A 25,308-nucleotide genomic window follows, 5' to 3' on the forward strand; every position below is an offset into this window, starting at 1 on the left:
ATGGCATAAAGCACACCAGCGGAAATTCTTCAGAAGTACGGTCGTTAAGAATATTCCAGGGTCAGAGCCAAAGTCGTCGTAATAATGCCAAAAAAAACTGCTGCTAACATCCAATAAACGTCTGGGAGTGAAGATAAGCCCGAACTCCCACAGGAGGGAGATGGCTGTCTGCACTACAGCTCCCACTCAGTCACTCGCACTTCAAGGAAAAACAAAAACAGTGTTAATAGGGTTGTTCACTAATTGCCTTACAGAGGAGGGAGCAAAAACAGAACACTTTCTCATTAACTTAATGTAAAAAAAAAATATAAAACAGCCAAAGTACGGTAAATCTTAGCTAGAATAAAAAGAAATATTTATAGTAAATACTACGCTTACCAAGACCGATTTAGAAATGCAGAAAAATAATTTGTGTGTGTGTGTGTGTGTGTGTGTGTTGTGACCTGATTTTCAGTCACATAAAGGTTCTACCAATACAAATGAAATGTGCAAGATACAATTAACACGTGTATTTTCCTTAAGAGTTACACAGGGCCCTGTTGCTAATATTATGCTACTTAATTATGCAATTATAGTAGGAAGGTACTCTGGGGTGACACGCACTAATCACTATCTTATAGACGCACCCCATCCCGTCAACCACGAAACCCCTACTGATCATTAACTTTTCAAACTGAACTTGCTTAGGTCATAGACTTCAGCTGATTGGTCTCTTGTAATGAAAAGGAACTAATAAAGGTCTTCGATGTATGGCACTCATTTGAATTGCCAGCGCCAAACCCCAACGATCGTATGGCGTTCAACAAATCAGCTGTATCTGTTCGTTACTCTCTGCTCACAAGTATGTAGAAGCACCAATCAGATTTCCTTATATATATATATATATATATATATATATATATATATATATATATATATATATATATATATATATATATATATATATATATATATATATATATATATATATATATATATATATATATATATATATATATATTATAAGGTAGTCCCCAGTTTACGATGGGTCCCTCTTACGACGCATCGAGGTTACGACGCTTTTCAAATGTATTCATCAGAAATTATTTCCCGGTTTCTGACGCATGTTCCAGGGTTACTGGCTGGGCGCATACGATCCGACGAAAGAAATATGACTCCAAAACGGCAGAATAATGAAAATTTGGAGGTTTTTTTGATGAAAAACTCAATAAAAATGAAGTTTACATCGTTTTCAATATACCCAAAGCATTAAAAGTAGGGTTTTCTTAGGATTTTTACGATTTTTGACAATTTTTCGGTTTTTACGACGATTTTCGGTTTCGACGCTGGTGTAAAAACGGAACCCCGTCAGTAAACCGGGACTGGGACTGCCTATATGTATATATATATATATATATATATATATATATATATATATATATATATATATATATATATATATATATATATATATATATATATATATATATATATATATATATATATATATATATATATATATATATATATATATATATATATATATATATATATATATATATATATATATATATATATATATATATATATATATAATATATATATATATATATATATATATATATATATATATATATATATATATATTTTTTTTTTTTTTCACAAAGTGTACCAAGTACCTGGTTATTACACAACTAGTCACAAAATCCAGAAATCTACCTCACTTCAGCCAGATACCTGAACCCTCATAACGATAAAATTATGACTGAACACTCTAAAGGTAACAGTGATCCCCTAAAACTTGCTTATCACTTGAAAAATCAAATTAAGTTTATCAAATTATGTGTGAGGTATTGAGATATACTAGATAAAAAGGGCATCACTCCATCAAACAACTATAATTGTTTCCCTGGTCTTCTTTCACTTCCATTTATGGGAGGGGAACAAACATGTCTATCACTTTGCCTTATGCACACACAAATAACCCTATTCATTGGTGGTCAAAAACGAAGCAGTGAGTTTTTAAAACTTTAAATACAATAATTTATTTCTAACTTCAAAAGTTATAATTAGAATTCACAATTTGAAAAATTTACCATTACTTGAAAACAACCCAAGATTTAATTAATTCTTAAACAAGATTAATTCGCAAAACTTTAATTTATCAAAAAATTACATTAACTAAGCAAAATTCAAACTATTAAGATTTACTCAAGATATAAAAAAGAAATCTTAACAAATGAAAATCAAATCATGTATGCAATGTTAAAGTATCAAAAAATGTGTAAAATGCTAATTAAATAAATGTTAAATCACTAACACAAAAGTTTGGGTAAAACTATGAAATTATAAACACAAGAACTCACAAAAAATTTGAAAACAAGAACATACAAAAACTGCACAAAAGGTTTATCAACAATAATTTCAACTAAGACAAAATCTCTAAAATTTCTATGTTTTTACCATGGTAAAAATAAGTAAAAAACCATTTCTGAACACTTTTACAAAACTCTTGCTGCAGCAGAAACACACTTTTTATCTTATTTTACACTCTTGTACTAAGACTTCAGAAAGATACACACTTTAATAGTGACCGCACCAAATCTGCTATATTGTAAACCTTACTCGCCTGTGAAGGAAGAGAGGGATAAGAGAGAGACAAAACCTAACCAAACTCTACAGAGTCTCTGTCTGGACTGATCAGTTTCTCAAAACTCTACAATGAGAATCAACCTATGTTGCCAGTTAGGCATTTTTGGAAATGGGTCACTGGGAATCTTACCTGGGAAATAAAATAGGAATAAACAGAGTTTTTTCCCCTGGAGGAAGAAAATCTTACCTGGGAAATAAAATAGGAATAAACAGAGTTTTTTCCCCTGGAGGAAGAAAATAACCAGTTAATTATTCTCTGGCTCAGAGCTATCTAGGCCTGTCAGCATACATGCTTTTAAATGGAGAGGGGATTTCCTGTACTCACAACTGTGCGAACGGAAAAGGCCTCTGGATCAGGCAGCTTATCTAAACCTGTCATCTCATCTCCCCTTTAGTCAACAACTTGAGTAGGTTAGGGCCTCTCTCGCATAAAGGGACAAACCATGGTCACCTACTTGACACTTGAACAAACATTCAGCTGTGCAAAGTGCCTTACAGGAAAATGTATCTTATCTCTAAAACCACACAGTCAACTAACCCTTTACGATCTGAGACCTGACATCTCAATACACAGTACATGACAAATACAAGAGAGAACATATCAAAATTACAAAAAACTTATTAATTTTACAGAAACATACGTATCATAAGACATATCATTATATTCCTCCCCACAGAAGATTAATTATCCCGGGTTTGAATCCAATGATTCGGAACGGGCTGTTCTTCCCAAAAATGCTCTCTCCCCCTACACAGTATGGTTACACATTGATAAAGTCCAAAAGGAACAATGAAAACTGACAGCAACTTGGCATCCTCATTGAAGGGAATTTGATCAAATCTGTTCAACACGTCTATCTTGAAACAAATCTTGGCTTGCCTAATATTATTAAGTAATTTATCAATAAGAGGCAAGGGATAATTGTCAGCCACAGTGATGGAATTCAATTTCCTATAATCAGTACACATCCTAAATGAGCCATCTGGTTTCTTCACTAACACACAAGGAGAACTGTAATGACTTGAACTGGGTTCTGCTAATCCATGGTGCAATGAATATTCAACTTCTTTTTTCAAAACATCTCGATGAAAAGGTGATACGCAGTAAGCTATTTGTTTAAAAGGTTTTCCATCTTCTCTGATCTTTATCTCATGCTTTGTCATGCTTTGTCAAAGTTTCCCTGCAAAAATTTCAGGGAAACTTTGAATTATTTCACTTAATTCATTGCTTTGTTCAACACTCAGATGTTTTAGTTTGTTCTCCAAATTTTCCAATATTGAAGAATTGTTCCTCTTGTTTTCAGCTCCCAATTCGTAGCCATCATTGTCGTCTATAGATGAAGTTGCTTGGGTTATAGACACTGTTTCAGTTATAGAGTCTGAGAAGTAATGTTTCAAAAGGTTCGCATGTATCTTCCTCTGTCGTTTCCTTCTCCCTGGTGTTTCAGTCACATAAGTTTGATCGCTTAACTTCTCCATTATCCTATAAGGACCTTGAAACTTATTTGTAAGGGGAAATCTTTTCACTGGTAAGAACACTAGAACTTAGCTTAGTCTTAGCGTCATATTTCCTTTTCATTTTCTCTTGGCTTATTTGAAAAGCTTAGTCTTAGCATCATATTTCCTTTTCATTTTCCCTTGACTTATTTTCAAATTTTGTAAAGAGAATTTTCTAATTTCTCTTAAACTTTTCCTCAAGTTCTTCACATATTCTTGGACTACCTCTCGATTTTCTTCCCAATTCTCTCCAAGAATCTTCAATGGACTTCTCACGTCTCGACCAAAAATCATTTCATTTGGTGAACATCCCATACTTTCTTGATAAGCATTCCTAACTTCAAATAGCATCAAAGGTAAACCAGCATCCAATTCCCTTCCTGATTCATTACACTACTTTGTTAACATAGTTTTCAAAGTCTGGTGAAACCTTTCCAAGGCTTCTTCAGTCTCTGGATGGTAAGCAGATGATAACTGTTGTCTCACTCCTAACAAGTTCATCACATCCTGGAATAATTTTGAAGTAAAGTTCGTTCCTCTATTGCTTTGTACAATTTCTTGTATTCCAAACTTGGAGAAAAACTCCAACAACTTCTCAGCAATTACCTTTGCACTTATCCTTCTTACTGGAATCGCCTCAGGATACCTTGTTACTGGACACATTAATGTAAACAGATATTCATTTCCTTTCTTCGTTTTTGGAAACGGTCCAACCACATCTCTAATCACTTTGGTAAAGGGTTCTCCTCTAACTTCTTTGGGTTGTAGAGGGGCTTTCTGAATAGTTTCATTCGGTTTTCCAGCTATCTGGCATGTGTGAAACTCTCTGCAAAATTTGCTAACATTCTTGTGAAGTCCAGGCCAGAAAAAATACTTCATAATCTTCTCAACAGTCTAACTGATTCCCATATGTCCAGACTCATGTGCTACTGCTACCACTTGCTTCCTCAATGGATATGGAATCAAAATTTGATGATATTCCCCCATTCAGCGTGTCCTGGTATATCTGCAGGTTGATGCTTCCTCATTAGCAATCCTTCCTTTAGATAATAACAGGTAGGAGTTTGTTGCATCTCTTCTTGATCAACAACTGTGAAGAACAAATCAGCCAATGTTGTATCCTTCTTCTGCAGTTCTGTTAGCTTCTCTCTAGTCACTTGACCAACTTCAAAGGTTGAACTCTCAATATCCACTAACTCTGCTACTGTAGTTTCACTATTATCTTCAGGAACATTTTGACTATGCTGAATCTCTTCAATAACAACTGGATCCTCTTCTTCTTGGGTACTCTCTTCTTTACTAACACTAGGGAAACCTTCACTTTCCTGGAATAGTTCTTTTAAGCTCAAAGATCCTTCTGGCACAGGTAATTCCTCAGTTTCTTCACTTGCAAACGTGGTTCTCTTCATACTCCTGGTAGTTACACAACTTGGAAACAGGTGGGGGTTTTTCTTCTCTAACTCTACCGTAGGACTAATCCTCAACGGTTTGTCTGTCACTATAGGACAAGGAACAAAGGGCACACCACCAACTTCATTACCCAGTAAAACATGTATACCTTCAACAGCTAGTGAGTCCTTTACAGCAAAATCAATGCTTCCTGTCACCAATTCACAGGACAGATGCAAGCGGCATATAGGAGTTACTTCCTCTCTTCCCATACCCTTCAAAATAACTGAATCTCCGGTGAGATTCTTCTCCAACTGTGGGTGAGCACCACGAAATACCACACTATGGTCACTCCCTGTATCACGTAATACCTTGACTGGTACCTCACACTCAAGGAGGGAGTTGTCAGCATACCTTCATAGGTATATGGCGTAAAAGCCTCCACACTGTTCAGCCACTCACTGCTTGAGGTTACATTTGCACTGGTTGCCAAACACTCTGCTTGTCTAGTTTCAGCGTTCAGTGTGGGGAACACCTGCTTCACCTGGTTACCTTTAAACACATGACCAATTGGCTTGGTCTGCTGTGCATCTTATAACAGTCTCGACTATAGTGTCCTACTTTTCCACACTTGTAGCAGACAACATTAGTCTTCTGTATCTGTCTTGAGAAACTGGAAGGTGAGGGTTTACCATTCGATTGCTTAGGGGTATATCCTGGCTTTGTAATGGCATAGCCACTAGAAAGGTTTCTTACATCAGTGTTCTTAAAATTCGATTGAAACCTATAACCTGTGAGTTGTTGGTTCTGGTACTTGATATTGTAATTCCTTCTGCTACTGATTATATTATAACCTCACTCAGTGTGGCAGCTTTGTCAAGTCTCTTAACCTCTCTCTCTCTCTCTCTCTTAAATAAGCTCTTATGTGTTCAGGAATTCCTCTAAGATATTGCTCTAGGGCTAATAGCTCCTCAAGTTTTAACCTTAGCAGCCTCTAACCATCGTCTGAAACATCTTCTTATTTTGTAGGCATAATCCAAGAAAGTCTTTTTGTCATCCTTTCTCAAAGACCTGAATCTTTCATTGTAATATTCAGGGGTCATCTGGTAAACTTGTAACACGTGTTTCAGTACATTGTAGTCTTTACACTGATTAGCTGATAAGGCCCACATTGTGTTTCAGTACATTGTAATCTTTACACTGATTAGCTGATAAGGGTAAGTAGGCACTTCTTCCTTTACCAATGAGAACACTCTGTAACAAGACTGACCATTTATCTTCTGGCCATCCCATACCTGTAGCCACTTTTTCAAAGTGCTCAAAAAGACGCATCTGGAGCTTCCTCTGTAAACTTTGGAATTAACTTCTGCACTCTTACTACATCAAACACAGGGTCTGGGTCACCTTGGATATAGTTATATGGAGTTACAGGTAATGTGGATCGAGCTTTAATTAACTCCAACTCCCTTTCATGTCTTGCTTTTTCTCTTTCTTCTTCTTGCTTCCTCACTCTTTCCCTTTCTTCTTTTGCTCTTTCTCTGTCTTCTTTTTCTCTTTCAGCCTGCATCTGCAGCTTAATCAACTTTTCTTCTGATTCTAGCACCTTCAGTCTACGCAAATTTTCTTCTGTTTCTAAACACCTAAGCTCTGTCTCTGCATCACTGTTCTCATTCTCTTGCCCTTGCTTATGTGTAAATTCTATCTCAGTAGCATTCAACAATTCATATGCCTCATTTAACTCTCTATCTACTTTACCAGATTCTATCAATGCTTGAATTGCAATACATTTGATTTGTGCCTCAATCATACCACTAGTCACATTACCCCTACAAGCGACTGCTAAAGCAATCCACTGTGCCTTAGGTTGGATTCAGATAACTCTCTAATGGATGGAGCTGCTAAAAACTTCTGAACTTTGAACAGAGCCATTTTCTCTAAGTCACTGAACTAAATATTTTACAATACAGTTCAGAATAACTATGTGGTCACTCTCCTATCAAAATATATCCCTAACACCTCCGTTATAAACCATAAATCAGGGTGATATTTTGTTTTGTTTTCCCAGGTCTGGGCACCAAATAATTTTGACACAAAATGTACCAAGTACCTGGTTATTATACAACTAGTCACAAAATCCAAAAATTAACCTCACTTCAGCCAGATACCGGAACCCTCATAACTATAAAATTACAACTGAACACTCTAAAGGTAACATTGTCCCTTAAAACTTGCTTATCGCTTGAAAAATTAAATTCAGTTTATGTGTGGGTATTGAGATATACTAGATAAAAAAGGGCATCACTCCATCAAACAACTATAATTGTTTCCCTGGTCTTCATTCACTTCCATCTATGGGAGGAAAACAAAACATGTCTATAACTTTGCCTGATGCACACACAAATAACCCTATTCACTGGTGGTCAGAAACAAAACACTGTGCTTTTAAAACTTTAAATACAAAAATTTATTTCTAACTTCAAAAGTTATAATTAGATTTCACTATCTGAAAAAAATTTACCATTACTTGAAAAAACACAAGATTTAATTAATTCTTAAACAAGATTAATTCACAAAACTTTAATTTATCAAGAAATTACATTAACTAAGCAAAATTCAAGCTATTAAGATTTACTCAATATTTGAAAAAGAAATCTTAACAAATGAAAATCAAATCAAGTATGCAATGTTAAAGTATCAAAAAATGTCTAAAATGCTAAGTAAATAAATGTTAAATCACCAACACAAAAGTTTGGGTAAAACTATGAAATTGTATACACAAGAACAAACAAAAAATTGTAAAAACAAGAAGAACATATAAAGAATGCACAAAAGGTTTATCAAGAATAATTTCACTAAGGCAAAACCTCTTTAAAGTTTCCATGTTTTTACCATGGTAAAGATAAGCAAAAAACCACTTTACTTTAAACATGTTTCTGAACACTTTCACAAAACTCTTGCTGCAGCAGAAATGCACTTTTTATCTAAGGCGCTGTTACACTTATTTTACACTTTCTGGTACTAAGACCTCAGAAAGATACACAATTTAATATTGGCCACACCAAATCTGCTATATTGTAAACTTTACTCTCCTCTGAAGGAAGAGAGGGATAAGAAAGGGAGACACAAAACCTACTGTAACCCAACTCTACAGAGTGTCTGTCTGGACTGATCAGTTTCTCAAAACTCTACTATGAGAATAAACCTATGTTGCCAGCTAAGCATTTTTGGAAATGGGTCACTCTGGGAATCTTCCCTGGGGGAAAAAAAGGAATAAACAGAGTTTATTCCCCTGAAAGAGGAAAATAATCAGGGAATTGTTCTCTGGCTCAGAGAGCTATCTGGGACTGTTAGCATACATCCTTTTAAATGGAGAGGGGATTTCCTGTACTCACACCTGTGAAAGCAGGAAAGGCCTCTGGATCAGGCAGCTTATCTAAACCTGTCATCTCATCTCCCTTTTCGTTGAAAACTTGAGTGGTTTAGGGCCTCTCTCGCATAAAGAGACAAACCGTGGCCACCTGCTTGACACCTAAACAAACAATCAGCTGTGCAAAGAGCCTTACAGGAAAATGTATCTTATCTCTAAAACCACACAGTCAACTAACTCTTTACAATCAGAGATCTTACATCTCAGCACACAGTACACGACAAATACAAGAGAAAACATATAAAAATTACAAAAACATTAATTTTACAGAAAGCATACATATTGTTATAATATATATATATATATATATATATATATATATATATATATATATATATATATATATATATATATATATATATATATATATATATATATATATATATATATATATATATATATATATATATATATATATGAATGAGCCCATAAAAATACCAAAATATAGAAAGTAAATGCTGTATTTCATAGACCAACTCTGTTACAGAGGAGCGGTGTTTATACCAAAAGGTTCGTAGGTCAGCCGTTCCATCACTCCAGTTGACAATTTCTCTTCAATCTTCTTAATCGCTGGCTGAAGGAAGATTTTATCTATAATATCTGAGTCCCAGGCACCTTTTGAGAGGTTCATTATATTTCTGAGGTTCATTGTAGTTCATTGTTTAATCAAAGTTGATTCCACCATCTGGCTTGTGAACTGACAATTGCCGCTATAAATTATATGTGACAGATTCCAGTTTATTCCGTGATTATGGTTGTTTATGTGGTTAAAAATAGCAGAGCTGTGTTGTCTGCATCTAACTGAACGTTTATGCTGTATTTGTAAGAGCCTGATGTCATCTGTTCCAAACACGTGTGTGTTCGTGTGTTCGCTAATCATCATCCACCCGAGTGGACAAGACAAAACAAGAGCATCTCGTTTTCTTTCTCTGACGGAACGCAACTTCAACCATACAATATTTCTGTCTGTTTCTCCCTAACCATTGTTGTCTTGATTTATGTACAATCACCACTACTTGCACTGCCATGCAAGCATTCTAATCATATTCTCATAATGTTCCACCGAAACTTCTGTACCAAACTGTATATATGTTTCTGTTTGTGAAGACGCCAAACGTCTCTCCATTTCACATATATTATGTTACTGCATTGTATTCATTAATCTGTCCCGAATCTGATGCAATTGGCCATACGTAGAATTTCCTGGCCTTGCCATTGATGTATGTTTTAACACCGTACCTTTATTGTGTCTCTTGATATCACCATGTGTTTGTATGCCGACAAACACAGATGAATGAATCTGTACCTCTGTTTTCCCGTCTGTGTGTAGATGCTACCTTACCGCTCGCACACGTCAATAACATCTTCGAAGACTCTGTACATATATCTCAGTAAGGAAGTACCAATAAACCAGTCACCACCCAGCCAGTATGTCACTCAATCTCCCCCTTACACCGGAGATTGAGTGACATACTGGCTGGTTGTTGACTGGTTTATTGGTAGTTCCTTACTGAGATATATGTACATTTTCTTCGAAGATGTTATTGGCGTGTGTGAGCGGTAAAGTAGCATCTACACAGACAGGGGAAAACAGAGGTACAGATTCACGCATCTGTGTTTGTCAGCAGACAAACAGATGGCGATACTGAGACACATAATAAATGTACTGTGTTAAAACATGCATCAATGGAAAGGCCAAGAAGTTCTACATATGGCCAATTGCATGAGATTCGAGACAAATTAATGAATACAATGCAGTAGCATAATATATGGGAAATGGAGAGATGTTTGGCATCTTCACAAACAGAAACATACATACAGTTTGATACAGAAGATTCGATGGAACATTATGAGTACATGATTAGAATGCTTGCATGGCAATACAAGTAGTGGTGATTGTACATAAATCAAGACAACAATGGTTAGGGATAAGCAGACGGAAATATTGTATGGTTGAAGTTGCGTTGCATCAGAGAAAGAAAACGAGATGCTCTTGTTTTGTCTTGTCCACTCCGATGGATGACGCTTGACGAACACATGAACACACACGTGTTTGGAAGAGACGGCGTCAGGCTCTTACAATACTCTCCCCCAAGACATAGGTAACGTCTGTGGGAGCGGCTGGCTGCAGGTGAACACACACGTGTTTGGAATAGACGGCATCGGGGCGGCGGGCTCTTACAAATACTCCCCCCCCCCCCAGCAAGGCATTGACGCTGAAATCGTCTTGCTGACAGTTGTAGTTGGCTTGAAGGGCTTGGGCTAGGGGCAGGTAGGAGGCTGAAGGGCGGCGCCGGCCGGCAAGGGCTCGAAGAGGATGGGGGCGAGTTGAAGGGTGACGTCGGATGATCCTTCAGTAGCCAGCTGGAGGGGGACGGCTGAAGGAGGCTGATCCTTCAGTAGCCGGCTCGAGGGCTGAAGGATGACAGCGGCTGATCCTTGGTAGCCAGCTCGAGGGGGGCGGCAGCAGGCTGAAGGATGACGTTGGCTGGTCCTTCGTTGGTCAGCTCATCCGGTACGAGTACGGGGGCGGCTTCAGGTTTCCTGGAGGAGGCGTCCAGGGCTCCGGTGGTGGGGTGGGTCATCTCGGAGGGTCGGACATCTATTGAGTACTCAGGAACGGCGGGAAGCAGTGAGGCGACGAAGGGTATGTCGGCGCATGGTTCGTCATCTTGGGTCGGCCGGGTCCTTTGGGTCACTCTGGGTTCACCAGTGTAAGGACCAGGGATTGAGTGACATACTAGCTGGATGTTGACTGGTTTCTTGGTAGTTCCTTACTGAGATATATGTACATTTTCTTCGAAGATGTTATTGACATTTGCGAGCGGTAAAGTAGCATCTACACACAGACAGGGGAAAACAGAGGTACAGATTCGCTCATCTGTGTTTGTCAGCAGACAAACAGATGGTGATATTGAGACACATAATAAACGTACGGTGTTAAAACATACATCAATGGAAAGGCCAGGAAATTCTACATATGGCCAATTGCATGAGATTCGAGACAGATTAATGAATACAATGCAGTAGCATAATATATGGGAAATGGAGAGACGTTTGGCGTCTTCACAAACAGAAACATACATACAGTTTGATACAGAAGATTCGGTGGAACATTATGAGTACATGATTAGAATGCTTGCATGGCAATGCAAGTAGTGGTGATTGTACATAAATCAAGACAACAATGGTTAGGGAGAAAGAAAACGAGATGCTCTTGTTTTGTCTTGTCCACTCCGATGGATAATGCTTGATGAACACACCAACACACACGTGTTTGGAAGAGACGGCATCAGGCTCTTACATATTAATCTCTGGGGGAGTTATTTACTTTTAAAACCAATGTAACATTGGTCACAGTTGAGGCAAGGGATTTCGTAAACTCCTGTGTCTTTGGGGACGGGCTTTTGTTGGACATTAATCAGAGATTTGCAAAGGCATTTGGGTAGGTAAAAGCAAAAGGGTTAGAGTTTCCAAGTGTGTGTGTCCATGTCTTAATCCTGTCCAGGTGTGGTATTTTTATTTTATTGTTGGGGGTATCTCTAGTCTTGTTTTGAGGGGAACTGTACAGTAGAGGATTATGTTAGCTTTGTGAATCACTTTTTTAATTATATGGTCAGGGTACTTTAAAGATGACAGCTGCTTATGGATTAGTTCAATTTCCTTTTCCAGGAAATCCAGGGAGCAAATCCACAAGGCTCTTAGGAATAAATTGATGGCTATACTAATCTTGATAGAAATGTCATGATAGCTAAAAAAAAAAAAAAAGTGTATGAATGTGAAAATGTTGGTTTTCTGTATATGGTAAATTTGCATTCTGTCGTGTCTGCAATTATTAAAACATCAAGAAAAGGAATTTTGTTGTCTGTTTCCCATTCAACTTTAAATTTTATGCTGGGTACTAATGTGTTTAATTTTGAAAGAAATTAATTGAAATTGCCACACCTATTATCCCAAAATGTTAGGATATCATTTACTGTACATATCTCATCCACAACATGTCTTTAGGTTTTATTGCATTTATTATTATAATTTCGAAATACTCCATGTGTAGTGTCATGATGCATACCAAGTACCTGGTTATTTCACAACTAATCACAGAATTCAAAAATTTACCTCACTTCAGCCAGATACCTGAACTCTCATAACAATAAAAATTATGACTGGGTACTCTAAAGGTAACAGTGATCCCTTAAAAAACTTATTAATCACGTGAAAAATCAAACTAAGTTTATCAAAACAAGTGTGAGAGTTCAACCATTAAACAAGAAATATACTATATAGAGCAAAAGGGCATCACTCCATCAAACAACTTTAACTGTTTCCCTGGTCTTAATTCACTTCAGCAAAACTACAGGAACAAAACAGGTTTATCACTTTGCCTTATGCACACAATTAATCCTATTCACTGGTGGCCAATAAATGAAACACTGTTTTTAAAAACACTAAATACAAAAATTTATTTTTAAATTCAAAATTTATAATTGGAATTCACAATCTGAAAACATTAACTATTACTTGAAAACAACACAAGAATTTAGTTCATGCTTGAGTTAAATTATTAAACAAAACTAATTCACAAAACTTTAATTTATCAAGAAATTAAATCAATCAAGCAAAGTTTAAACTATCAAGAAGTACTCAAGATTTGAAAACAAAATCTTAACAAATGAAAATTAAATCAGTATGCAATGTTAAAATCATCAAGAAATATTTAAAATGCTAAGTAAATAAATGTTAAATCACCAGTATATAAAATGTGAAAAATTCAAAAGATTGCAAACACAACACACAAAAATACACAACAAATTTATCAATAATAATTTCACCAAAGCAAAATTTCCCTAATATACCTTATTATACCGTGGTAATAATAAGTAAAATTCACTTTACGTTACACAAGCTTGTGAAAACCTTTGCAAAAACCACAAAACACACTTTTTGTCAGGTGCCATTACAGTTTTCCTAAAGTCAGATCTCAAAAGCTAAGATTAACACCAGTGACTACACAAATATTCTATGTTAACTTCTCCCTTTTGAAGAAAGAAAGAGAGGGAACCAACTTTAACAGTCTCTAAAATCAGAATGAGCAAATTTTAAGATTCCAGTGGGGAATGAAACAATCAGGCGATGTCAGGACAATATGTGAGCAGAGCAATGCAATCCTACAAAACATGACTTAATCAATCGATATACGTGCATTTACTCTCAAAAAGGCATATACAAATCTCAACGTGATGACTGGCCAGCCACAAACAGCACACTTTCCAGACAAAGACAAAGAACCAAAGTTGGTTTTCAGAACAGTACATGAAACATGAAATCATTCATCTTTTCTTGTATGGGACTTAACTTGTTATCCTCGCAACAACAACTGAACCAAAACACGACACATGAGTACAGAACGCTTGTTGCTAGGGGACAAAATGTGGGTCACATACTATGTTATTATTAAAACATATTACCAATCTTAAATTACATGGTTAAGTTATCTAAATCACTAACTCTACATATGATACTTCAACAGTTATTATCATTACACATAATACATGATAAATAGAAGAGTAAAAATACCAATACTGTAGGGTGATATACATATAACAAGGCAACATCATGAAAATAGATTGTTAAAACAGGACTTAAAGGGCAAGCTGCACCCAAATTTTTGTTTACAGAATGACTCCCCGAATGAAAAGACGTTATTCAACTAGCTTTATTATTTTATCAAGGGCTAGTGGGAAATTATCTGAATAGGGGGCTAATTTTTCTCTCAAAAACTGTAGAACATCCTGTACTGGTAGTTTTGTGAATAGGGAATCAACATCCAAGCTGAAAAGTTTTATTTTTTGAAGTGGTGTATGTGGTTCTTTGAATTTGTGACAGAAATCTTCAGAATGCTTAATGTGACTGGGAGAAAATGTGCCTAAGAAAGGGGAGAGGAGGCCGGCTAACCGCTTAGAAATTTTATAATTGAAAGCTCCGGCACATGAAATAATAGGTCTGAATGGAAGATTACCTTTATGAGTTTTAGGAATGCCATAAAAGTAAGGTTGTTTTGGGGTAATGACTTTAGTTTTGAATATTGTTTTTGGGGTTAGATAATGGATTAATGGGGGCGGGAGAATGGTTTACTTTAATTTATAGAGGTCAAATAGAGAAAACAGGTTATGGATTGGATAAGTTTAAGGGACATTATATTAAATTATTACAAAGATATGCACTGTTTTGAGGTGGGCTTCTGTGAGAAGCCCTCAATACCTAGTACGAGAGAGATGGATGGCTTCTCCCAGAAGTCCCAAGACTGGAGAGAGATAGGGCATGGCAGCAGTCAGACGGAGAAGTGTCTTTTCCGAACATCTAAACCTGATAATAGACTTAAGGTGTAAATGTTGAGTGACTGGAGTGTCCTTCTATCCTGTCTGCGTACAAGAATTGAATAAGATACAGATGAGTACATAATAAGCAACCAGTTTTAGAATATGTTGCCCTCTGTCCTCTCTCTTTTAACAAGGGTGAAAGGGGACTTGGTAGAACTTATTCTCAACCCATTACTTGGTAATAGCCAGTATAAGTTGCTGAAAGGCATGAATTTCCTTATGGGAGACATCGTGGTTCTCAATATTCCTTCCTTGATAGAACACTCTCTCATACATAGGGTGTTCAGGGCCATTGTTCGACTACTGTGGCCCATCTCTTCACCTGACTGGTAGGTTTCAGGAGCCACAGCATCCCTCATTGCACGTGCACCTGGGAGCGTGGCATTTCCAGGTGGGGTTCAACTCTAGTCAGTTGCAGGGACTACCTCTCCCCCTCTTAAGGATGTCTCCACATAAAAGGCATTGGTTTGCATCCCCACTGGAATAAATAAATTTTGAAAGCCAGTGTGTATGTTTCCTGTGGCCAAAGAAAAGAAGTGACTGGAGAGCATGGGTATAGTGGGAGTATCATCCATGATGGCATATCCTTTTTTCCAAGTTTAATGGCTGGTTCAAAAATGCCCACTTAAGACTCTCCACATAAATTACTTGTGTTTGTATGCCCAGGAAAAACTAAATTGCTTTCAAAATTTATTTTGTTAAGGGTTTACAATTTTTGTAATTTTGTTGAAGTTTTACAATGTTTACAGCAACTGCATTGTATGGATATAAAAAAATAATGAAATTAGCACGAGATCTATGTCATGCATTAATGAAGAGATATTAATTGTACACAAGATCAGGTTGAGGAATTCTGAGATGGTAATGAATTGATATTTACAATGGTAATATCTGGTAATATCCATGTAAATAGCACATGATTTTATCAGTACTGACAAATTATTGATATGCAAGAATTTGTTGACATTCCTTATTTATATCGTACTCTGTTCTAACCAAAAATGTACTTTTGTGGTTAATGCCTGATGTGATTACAAATAATTTATTTTTGTGGGTAACTGGTGATGATATAGGACTAATGGTAATATTGACAACTGAAATTTGATTTTTATGTAAGTTAATTTAAGAACTACAGTATATGTTGAAGCCTTAGAATTTGTAGACATTTTACAAGAAAGCTAATCTGTGGAAATTGTCCATTTCAGAGTAATCCCCTGATGCAAAGGCAGATGGCTGTAAGTCCCCATTCCAGTCTCAGGCAGAGGGCATCCCCTTGGAACAGAGTAAACGCCAGTGAATGGAATGAATATGGTGCTGCTTCATATGAGAAACATCCACTACAGTCGCCTTCATTAAAAAAATCTGTTGATGAGGCTGATGAATCTATCACTTCACATTCCCTTGTCACATTGCTGACTAAATTCCCAGAATATTCGGCCAGTCTTCTTCAGCTAATGGAACAAGAACACCTCAAGCCAGCAGTGGTGCGTCATGTTATATATACTTGTCCTAGAACCTTTAGTCTTCAGGGTGAAAATGTGTTCTTGAAGCCAGATATTTCTGTTTGTACTGAATACTTAGGGACTGAAGGTTGTGGCAGTCATTCAAGCTGTGAAAAACTTCACATTTGTCCAAAGTATGCGGCTGGAACATGTAATGATGAGATTTGTGTCTTTGGCCATTCTTGGAATACAAATCACAATACCACAGTTCTGAAATTGCTGTCTCTAGATCATTTGCCTATGGCAAAGTTACATGAACTGTTGAAAAAAAAAATTCATCAAAACATGCCAAAAGAAAATATTACAGTGTGCTTAGCTTACAATATTGAGAGCTGTAATGAGGGTAATTGTAAGGAACTTCATGTGTGCCTTAGCTATGTTCTGGAAACTAAATGTTCAAAAGCAGACTGCCAACTTAACCACAATATTTTAGATGAGAGAAGTTGTCAGGTACTTGAGGCCAGTGGCCTTTCAACCAATGAAGCACCAAGAGACATCATGAAAGCACTCTTGGCTGCAAATCCATTGCTTCATGAAAAACTGAAAAGCATTGAGCAAAAGGATATCTCTGTTCAAAATGAAAACAAGAAAGTTTCACAAACTGATAATAAAGATATCTCTGATGATTCCAGTGTGGCGCAGGAAGAACCAGATGGAAAAGGTAATGAAAAGGGCATGGCCTCTACTTCAGAGACTGAAAGTAAAGATGTAAGTACAGAAGAATCAGACCATCAGAGTTCATTGGCTAATATTGATAGTGCAGACAACACCTTCACAAATAGCTTAGGCAAAAGAGAGAAAGAAGGCAAAGTTAATAAGAATGATGACTCTGATGGAATTACTGCCAAAGATGAAGGAATAGCACTGAAGGCCATTCAGAAGCGTACAGTGTGGTCTCATTATCTCCAAGGGAATACCCTTATCCCAGAAATTTGTTATTACTCAGTGGAAAGTATGTGCAAAAACGAAGCAAGTGCATGCCCTCGTCTCCATGCTACTGAGCACTTCCACTGGCAGGTCAGTGAAGAAGGGAACCACTGGTTAAATTTAAGATCTGCCCAAGTAACAGCTTTAGAGTGTGCCTTTTGTGATGTGTCTCAAGATGGAATCGATTTGCCACGCCTGGACCCTGCTTCAGTAGACATGTCCGTTAGTAAGCTGTTTATTCTGATGGGTCGTGACATCTGGCATGCAGATTTCAAGGCAATGACCCTTACCAATTCAATGGATACCAAGACACTCATGATCCGTAGATTATGTACAGAAAATATCCAAGGTCACGCTATCAAAGCATCCACTTTTTTATGGTTTTTTTTAGATAAAAATAACCGATGGGTAAAGTATGGTAGCGTTGATACAACAGGGAAGAGGGATTTAATTAGTGATATAACTAGTGATGATATCGAGAAAGCGTACATTCAGGATCCTTCAGCCTCTGTCTCATTTCGTAATTCAAGATTCCAATATATTTTAGATTTTAAGACCATGGTTCAAACAAATAAGAAGACACTGGTGAGTAGAGAAGTGCAAAGACGTCCTGAACAACACATACAAGATGAAGAGTCTGCCCTGAAAAAAGATGAAGAAAGTGAATTTCCTTCTACTTGGGATCCAATGCAACCTAGTGAAAGGATGAAGCTTGTTTCTCTTGCATCGTCATCTGCAGAATTCCAATCAGTTATTAATTTACTTGCAGGGCAGTTGTCTACCTCCCTTGTTACAAAAATTGAAAGAATTCAGAATCCATTTTTATGGCGTGCATTACAAAATAAAATCCTGGAAATGACCACTATTTATGGTGATGAAGCAAAGGTGGGTGTGCGCCAGTTATTTCACGGTACTGGATACTCTGTGGTACCAAGTATCTGCAGTGAAAACTTTGACTGGCGACTACATGGTACAAATACAGGTCAGAAGTATGGGAGAGGCACATACTTCTCCACCAGTGCAAAATATTCGTACTGTTACTGCAGCGCTGATTCCAATGGAGATAAACATATGTTTGTAGCCAGAGTGGCTGTTGGTGCCATTGCTGCAGGAAATGCGACCATGGTCCGACCACCCATTAATCCAGCGACAAATACTCCATTTGATTCCACAGTTGACAGTGTTCAGAACTATACCATCGCAGTCAAGTATGATAAGCAGGAATATTATCCAGAGTATTTGCTAACTTTATTGTAGAAGTAAATGCAACAAAGGGAAAACCTTTATCCTTCCGTTCCAAGAAAGTTCAATTTGTCTTTTTACATTGTCCACATGAGTGGTGATGATGATTAGTGTCTTGACGTTATCACTAATGATTACCTCTGTAGGGCGGGTAGTGCTGTCAGTGCACCTCACGGGGTACACTGTAGGCATTACTAAAGGTTCTTTGCAGCGTCCCTTATCCCTGAGTTGCAACCCCCTTTCATTCCTTTTACTATACCTCCTTTCATACTAACTTTCTCCCATCTTACTATCCACCCTCTCCTAACAATTATTTCAAAGTACAACTGCGAGGTTTTCCTCCTGTTACACCTTTCAGACAACCTTCTCTCAATTTCCTTTCCAGCGCTGAATGACCTCATAGGTCCCAGTGCTTGATCTTTAGCTTAAACTCTATATTCCATTCCATTCCACTATGATTACGTAGTTATGCATATCTGGACTGTATTGTTTAAAATGTATATCTGGACTGTATTGTTTAAATAAAGTGTCAAGAATTATTTAAAGAATTTTTCATTTTTTTAGTCTCTATCACGCTTCCCTTCAAATTAGAAATCGTGTACTGTCGGATAATGAAGCAGAACAGGCCTTACCCCCAAGGAAGAAGCACTATGCCTAACCTCGTCAGTGAAGCTAAGTTGCAGATTAGACAATGGAATAAATAAGGGCATGAAAAATTCCAAAGCATAGCAGAGGTGGTGGGACGGTATATATATATATATAGTGTCTGAGGCAAGACCAAAAAATCTCTTACTCATATAGAATTCAGAAGTGGTAATCGGACCGTGAAATTGATTCACTGTTCACCCTGTTAGATCAAACTAGTACGCAAACATGACTAAAATGAAACAGTGAATATAATATATATATATATATATATATATATATATATATATATATATATATATATATATATATATATATATATATATATATATATATATATATATATATATATATATATATAATGTGTGTGTGATGAAATTTACATGCTGATACGAAAACGTGAGCCCGATGCTTTCATACTTCACAGTCACGAATACGTTTCCTGTCCCAGGAACTGTTCCTATTGTTTTGTCCGGTATCTATGGCTTTCCTGTCATCGATTCCGCATGTAGTGAAAACGCATTATAAATTTGTTCAACATCTTTCACTCTGGTGCAAAACTGCTTAAATAATAGAGGTATGAGCCACTCAGACCCAAAGCTTTACAGCTAAAGAGGAAAGGTTTCGAGAAATATTTTCACCGTTAATCAAAAGATGTAGATATCCTCGTCACAACCCAAAGCAAGATCCACAGAATGGATCGGCCGAGCATTAGAAAAGTGTAAAATGGCAAAGTTAACTTATTACACACGTAATCGGTAAACAGATCAATAGGTGCGTAAACAAACAAGCGAAATGTAAAAAATTGCTTTTTTTAAATGCTTCTCCTTTCCCTTGCCCCCTCCAAGATTCCCAGTGTCTGGTGTTATTGCGTCATGATTCACCGCCCTTGATCGCACGTCTGGCAATGGGAGTATCATAAACGAGTGCATTCGTCCAGTTTTGACATAAAATGAATTTCCGTTTTGCGTTGGAAAGAATGCTATCTTTTCAGACGATCCATTTGCCTATTCTTGATTTAAAATTATTGTACGGAGTTAAAATATATGCTTCATGCTGCCTTAAGATTAAACATACGCCTCCCAAAAGAAATTAAATTTTCATACTTTCTCGATGGTGCATTGGGTGCAACGAAATTCCTCCTCTGTTTATTTTAGAAGGGAACTGTAGCTCGATACAGTTATCTCACCAAGTATTTCAAAAATAAGTAGACTAGATTAACCACAAACTGATAAACAGCTAACACGTAAAATGATAACACTATTCGTAGCGCTGTGATCCCACCAACCAAGTACAATCAGACGTCATTGGTTGGTCGCCGAACCACAGTTGCACGTTGCCATGTTTACGGAATGGGTCTCGCTTTAGTCGGGAAACTCTTGAAACCTACTGTAAGCAGCCCTCCTGGTTTTCTCGGGTTCTTGTATTTCGTGCTGTTATCAAAGTACCCACTCGACGGCCGAATATTTAATCATCATACGTGGAATTTTCCCTGTTGACAGTGCCAGTTTGTGATTATTCCCTCTTAGGCGCAATACGCCGTCGTTCATCAGTTCACCCCAGCCCAGCGTGTTTTAGTGTTTGTTAAACAGTTTGGGTTTACCCTGAGTGTATGTCCAACACTGATCATTTAGTACACATTGATGCTCTTAGTGCAATACACCCGCGGAGTTCGTATTAAAGAACGAAGTAACCCGACCGATCGGGTGGTTGTCGTGTTGAGAGTGCCTTACCAGCCCCTTCATTGCAACAATCAGGCCTAAGGGTCGCCTTGCTGGTGTGCGTTTGCTTGTATCTAAAGCCACCTTCAATTTTGCCCGTTTCCTGGTAAGTTGCGCCAAGTTACGATTCGACTTTTTTTTTGTCTTTTAGTATGAGTCGTCTAATGTATTAATAACGATTATGTCAACAGTATTTTTAAGACAGTTAACGCCGAAGTGTGTTTGTTACTGTGCATGTTATTGTCTTTTTATTCATTTTTATTATAAATGTTAAGTATTACTCTTACAGTACCGGAAATGTTTCCCCAAATATAAATATTCAAGTAGATGGTTTAAATTAACATTCATTTAATATTATTGTTATTATTAGTTGTTCTTGACAATAGAAATATTAAAAAACAGACGGTCATAGTCTTACATATACTCGGTATTACATCATATTATAGTATAATGTTAAGATCCTTCAATGTCCGTCGACCCACCGCTCTCTCTCTCTCTCTCTCTCTCTCTCTCTCTCTCTCTCTCTCTCTCTCTCTCTCTCTCCTTCCTTGCTTGATTGTGTATGCTGTTCAACACATTGTGAGCATAGGTATCACAAATGCACATGAAATTATGTAGTGCACACGCACACACATTCAGGTGAATAGCATGCTCGGCAGAGAGGCTGGGTTTGACTTCCGAAAGATATAAGCACTTCTGTTAACTAAAGAAACGCACCAAATAACTAGTACTTAGTCGATCCTTGTAGGTCGCAGCCAATATCGTTGAAGGTTTGGGACAAGAGATGTCTCTAAAATAGATTACTTTAAGAGAACCGGACGCTATGAGGGTTCTCGGGTCAAAGTGCTTCTGAGAGAAGTATGTGTTAGTCTCATGGCTGTCTCTGTAACTTGAGTGATGAAAGGACAAAAAATGAAGGTGCCAGGTTGTGGGATAAAGGAATAAGTTGTGTATTGAGTGTAGGAGGGTGACTTTTGCAGATGATATAAGCAGTACTTAACGAAAGTAAAGAGAAACTTCAGAATCTAGAAAAAGTTTGCAAGAAGAAAGAAGTTGATAGCAAATGTGAGCAAGAGTGAGATGGTAAGAATGAGAATATGACGCAAAGAACATTAATGGAATGAAGAAAGCAGTTGATTTGTATTTGTGACAGTAGGATAAAAGAGCTGTGCCAGAGAATGGGTGTAGGTGAAACGGAATCTAGTAGTGTGTATGTCAAAGATTTGGAAAGAACCTGAAGTTCATATGGAAACTAAACTTGAATGTATGAAGGATTGGTTAAGCTAACTCTCTCCTTCAGGCAAAGTGATGTTTGGCTGGGCAAAGTAATATTTGGACGGGGGATACATGAAAGAAAAGCTTGGAGCTACAGAAATGAACTGTGTCAGTAGTACTGTATATGTGGCATAAAAATTGAAAAGAGGATAGAATGATGTTGCATAGTTGTAGAACCGTGTACCTGTGTTTTAGAATGATACTGCATATTTATAGAGCAGTGGACTTGTATTTACACAGTTTAATCCCTGCTTCCTACCCTCTAGTTTATCTAGCTGTGAATAGGCACGGGTATAGGTGCATAGGGCTAGCAACTTCACCCCTTTAGAATTTCTGAAACCAGAAAGCTCTGCCATTCTAGCTCCACCCCTACTTTAGTGGAATCCTTCCACATCTTGGCAAGTCTTTTGGGATGAAAGTGTTTGTCGCCCTCCTCCCGGATTGCATCCCACCAAGATGTTTAACTACCAGGTTATTTAATAAATTATTTCAGTTAACAGGCTTGTATATATAGCCTATATGTATGTATGTATGTGTGTGTGTGTGTATATATATATATATATATATATATATATATATATATATATATATATATATATATATATAATCACTCTAACATGTAATTTACATATATCTCATTAACAAGAAAAATAAAAAACTGGGCGTCAACCCTGGCCAGTTTCAGCTTTATTTTTAAGCCGTTATGAAAGGACCAATACACAGTGTAGGAATTTACAACAAATATGCCAAAGGGACAGTACAAACAAACAAACAGACCGCTGGAAACCAAGACTCTACACCTAATAGGTGTACTCTCATTTGTGGCTGAGGACAGGTACTTCCTTTACAGACCTGTTTATCCTTTTTCTGTCCACATCTGACACCTTCCGTAAAATTTAAAGATTTGGCGTATTTCTTTGGAAATTAATGGGTCAAGTTTTTACATACCTTAACTAACATTCATACTATTTTTAAAATCCTCTTTGATAAAACTAGAGTCGATGACGTTGATTTCTCAACTTTACTGCTTCAACCAGAATAAAAATGCTCATAGGCAGAAAGTGGGTTTTCTGTAAACACGGTATTTAAACTCATTATTAGTTCTGTGTAATAAGCACTCCAAAAATAGTAGGTACCCATCCTTTTCTATTTCATAGTAAATTTAATCGATGGCACTCATTCATTTGTTGCAAAAGTTGTTTACATTTTCGTTCCGTGGCCACATACAAATTATATCGTCAACATAACTGAACCATACTACATGAGTGTGGAATGATCATGTTTAATATTTTTCTTTAAAAAATTCCATATACAAATTACTTAACACAGGAGATAGAGTTTACCCATTGCCGGACTAAAATTTTATGAATAAAATTTTCCATTGAATTCAAATTTGCATTCTTTTATTCACAGTTTGATCAGTTCAATTAGAATGCTCTTTCAGGTTTGGATATTCAGGGTAGCCAATTTGACACCCTAGCATATATATTGTGATTTCTACCATAATGTATCATTCATTCATCAGTGACTAAGAAATAAAGTTAAAACCGGTCAGGACCTACACCCAGTCTCCTTTTTTTAACCAAGGTAATGTGATGACTATAATATATATATATAATATAATATATATATATATATATATATATATATATATATATATATATATATATATATATATATATATATATATATATATATATATATATATACATATATATATATATATATATATATATATATATATATATATATATATATATATATATATATATATATATATATATATATATATATATATATATATATATATATATATATTGATATATATATGTGTGTGTGTGTGCATGTGTGTGTGTATGTGTATAATATATATACCACATATAATTATATTTATATATTATGCTGTGTATGAAAAAATGTAAAATCTCCCAAGTTAGAGGAGATCTGAAGCTGCCTATTCTGCACTTTTCTTTTAAGAAATTAGATCACCAAGACAAAGGTGTTGTGGCAGATATGTAGGGCTGGGAAGGACAAAGTTTTTGTGACTGGAGGCTAAGAGACCTGGAGGTAAGAAAACTGGTTGAGGCAGGCTGAAAATTGTATACTGTTCAGGAAAGGATAAGAATGAAACTGTAAGGTTTTTTGGCGGGAAAAGTCGCAATCTTTGTAACTGGGGTTTATTTAAAATAGCACCTTTGTCTTGGCAATCTAATTTCTTAGAAGAAAAGTGCAGAATAGGTAGCTTCAGATCTCCTCTACCTTGGGAGATTTTATATTTTTTTCATACACAGTATAATGTATAATTATAATTACATGTAGTATATATATTACACACACACATATGTGTATGTATATATATATATATATATATATATATATATATATATATATATATATATATATATATATATATATATATAATATCACGTATATATATAATGTCACATCACCTTTGTTGTAAAAAGAAGACTGGATGTAGGTCCTGACCGGTTTTGACTTTATTTAAAATAGTAGGTGACAGAGAAAGAGTTGTTGTAGCTGGGAAGTCTAGATTATTTTTATTTAGAGGGTGTGCATGCTATGGCTGTAATGGCAAGAAGTAGAGTGGCTAGAGGTCTACACAATCATTATTTGGTTGATGTTTTGGGTGGAGAGAAAAGGTAAAAAATGTGACT

At 36.5% G+C, this 25,308-nt stretch overlaps 2 protein-coding genes across 10 annotated transcripts in view; both read left to right on the top strand.

Moving 5' to 3' along the window:
• LOC136836377 (protein mono-ADP-ribosyltransferase PARP12-like) overlaps positions 1-19,537 on the top strand; it is a 79,570-nt gene extending 60,033 nt beyond the window's left edge. For all 7 annotated transcript variants that reach the window (XM_067100569.1, XM_067100573.1, XM_067100571.1 and 4 more), the window contains one exon: positions 16,527-19,537. In XM_067100569.1, the coding sequence (XP_066956670.1) occupies positions 16,527-19,007 (2,481 nt within the window). In that variant the 3' untranslated portion in view covers positions 19,008-19,537. The remainder of the gene's footprint in view (positions 1-16,526) is intronic.
• Positions 19,538-20,919: 1,382 nt separating this feature from the next.
• The window catches only part of LOC136836294 (protein mono-ADP-ribosyltransferase PARP12-like), a 40,591-nt gene continuing 36,202 nt past the window's right edge, over positions 20,920-25,308 (top strand). The window contains exon 1 of one of the 3 annotated variants that reach the window (XM_067100365.1): positions 20,920-21,464. The gene's annotated coding sequence lies outside the window, so the exon portion shown is untranslated. The remainder of the gene's footprint in view (positions 21,465-25,308) is intronic. The other 2 variants (XM_067100367.1, XM_067100369.1) reach the window with 2 other exon arrangements.

Source organism: Macrobrachium rosenbergii, chromosome 56 (assembly GCF_040412425.1).
Source record: "Macrobrachium rosenbergii isolate ZJJX-2024 chromosome 56, ASM4041242v1, whole genome shotgun sequence".
Classification (NCBI taxonomy): Eukaryota; Metazoa; Arthropoda; class Malacostraca; order Decapoda; family Palaemonidae; genus Macrobrachium; species Macrobrachium rosenbergii.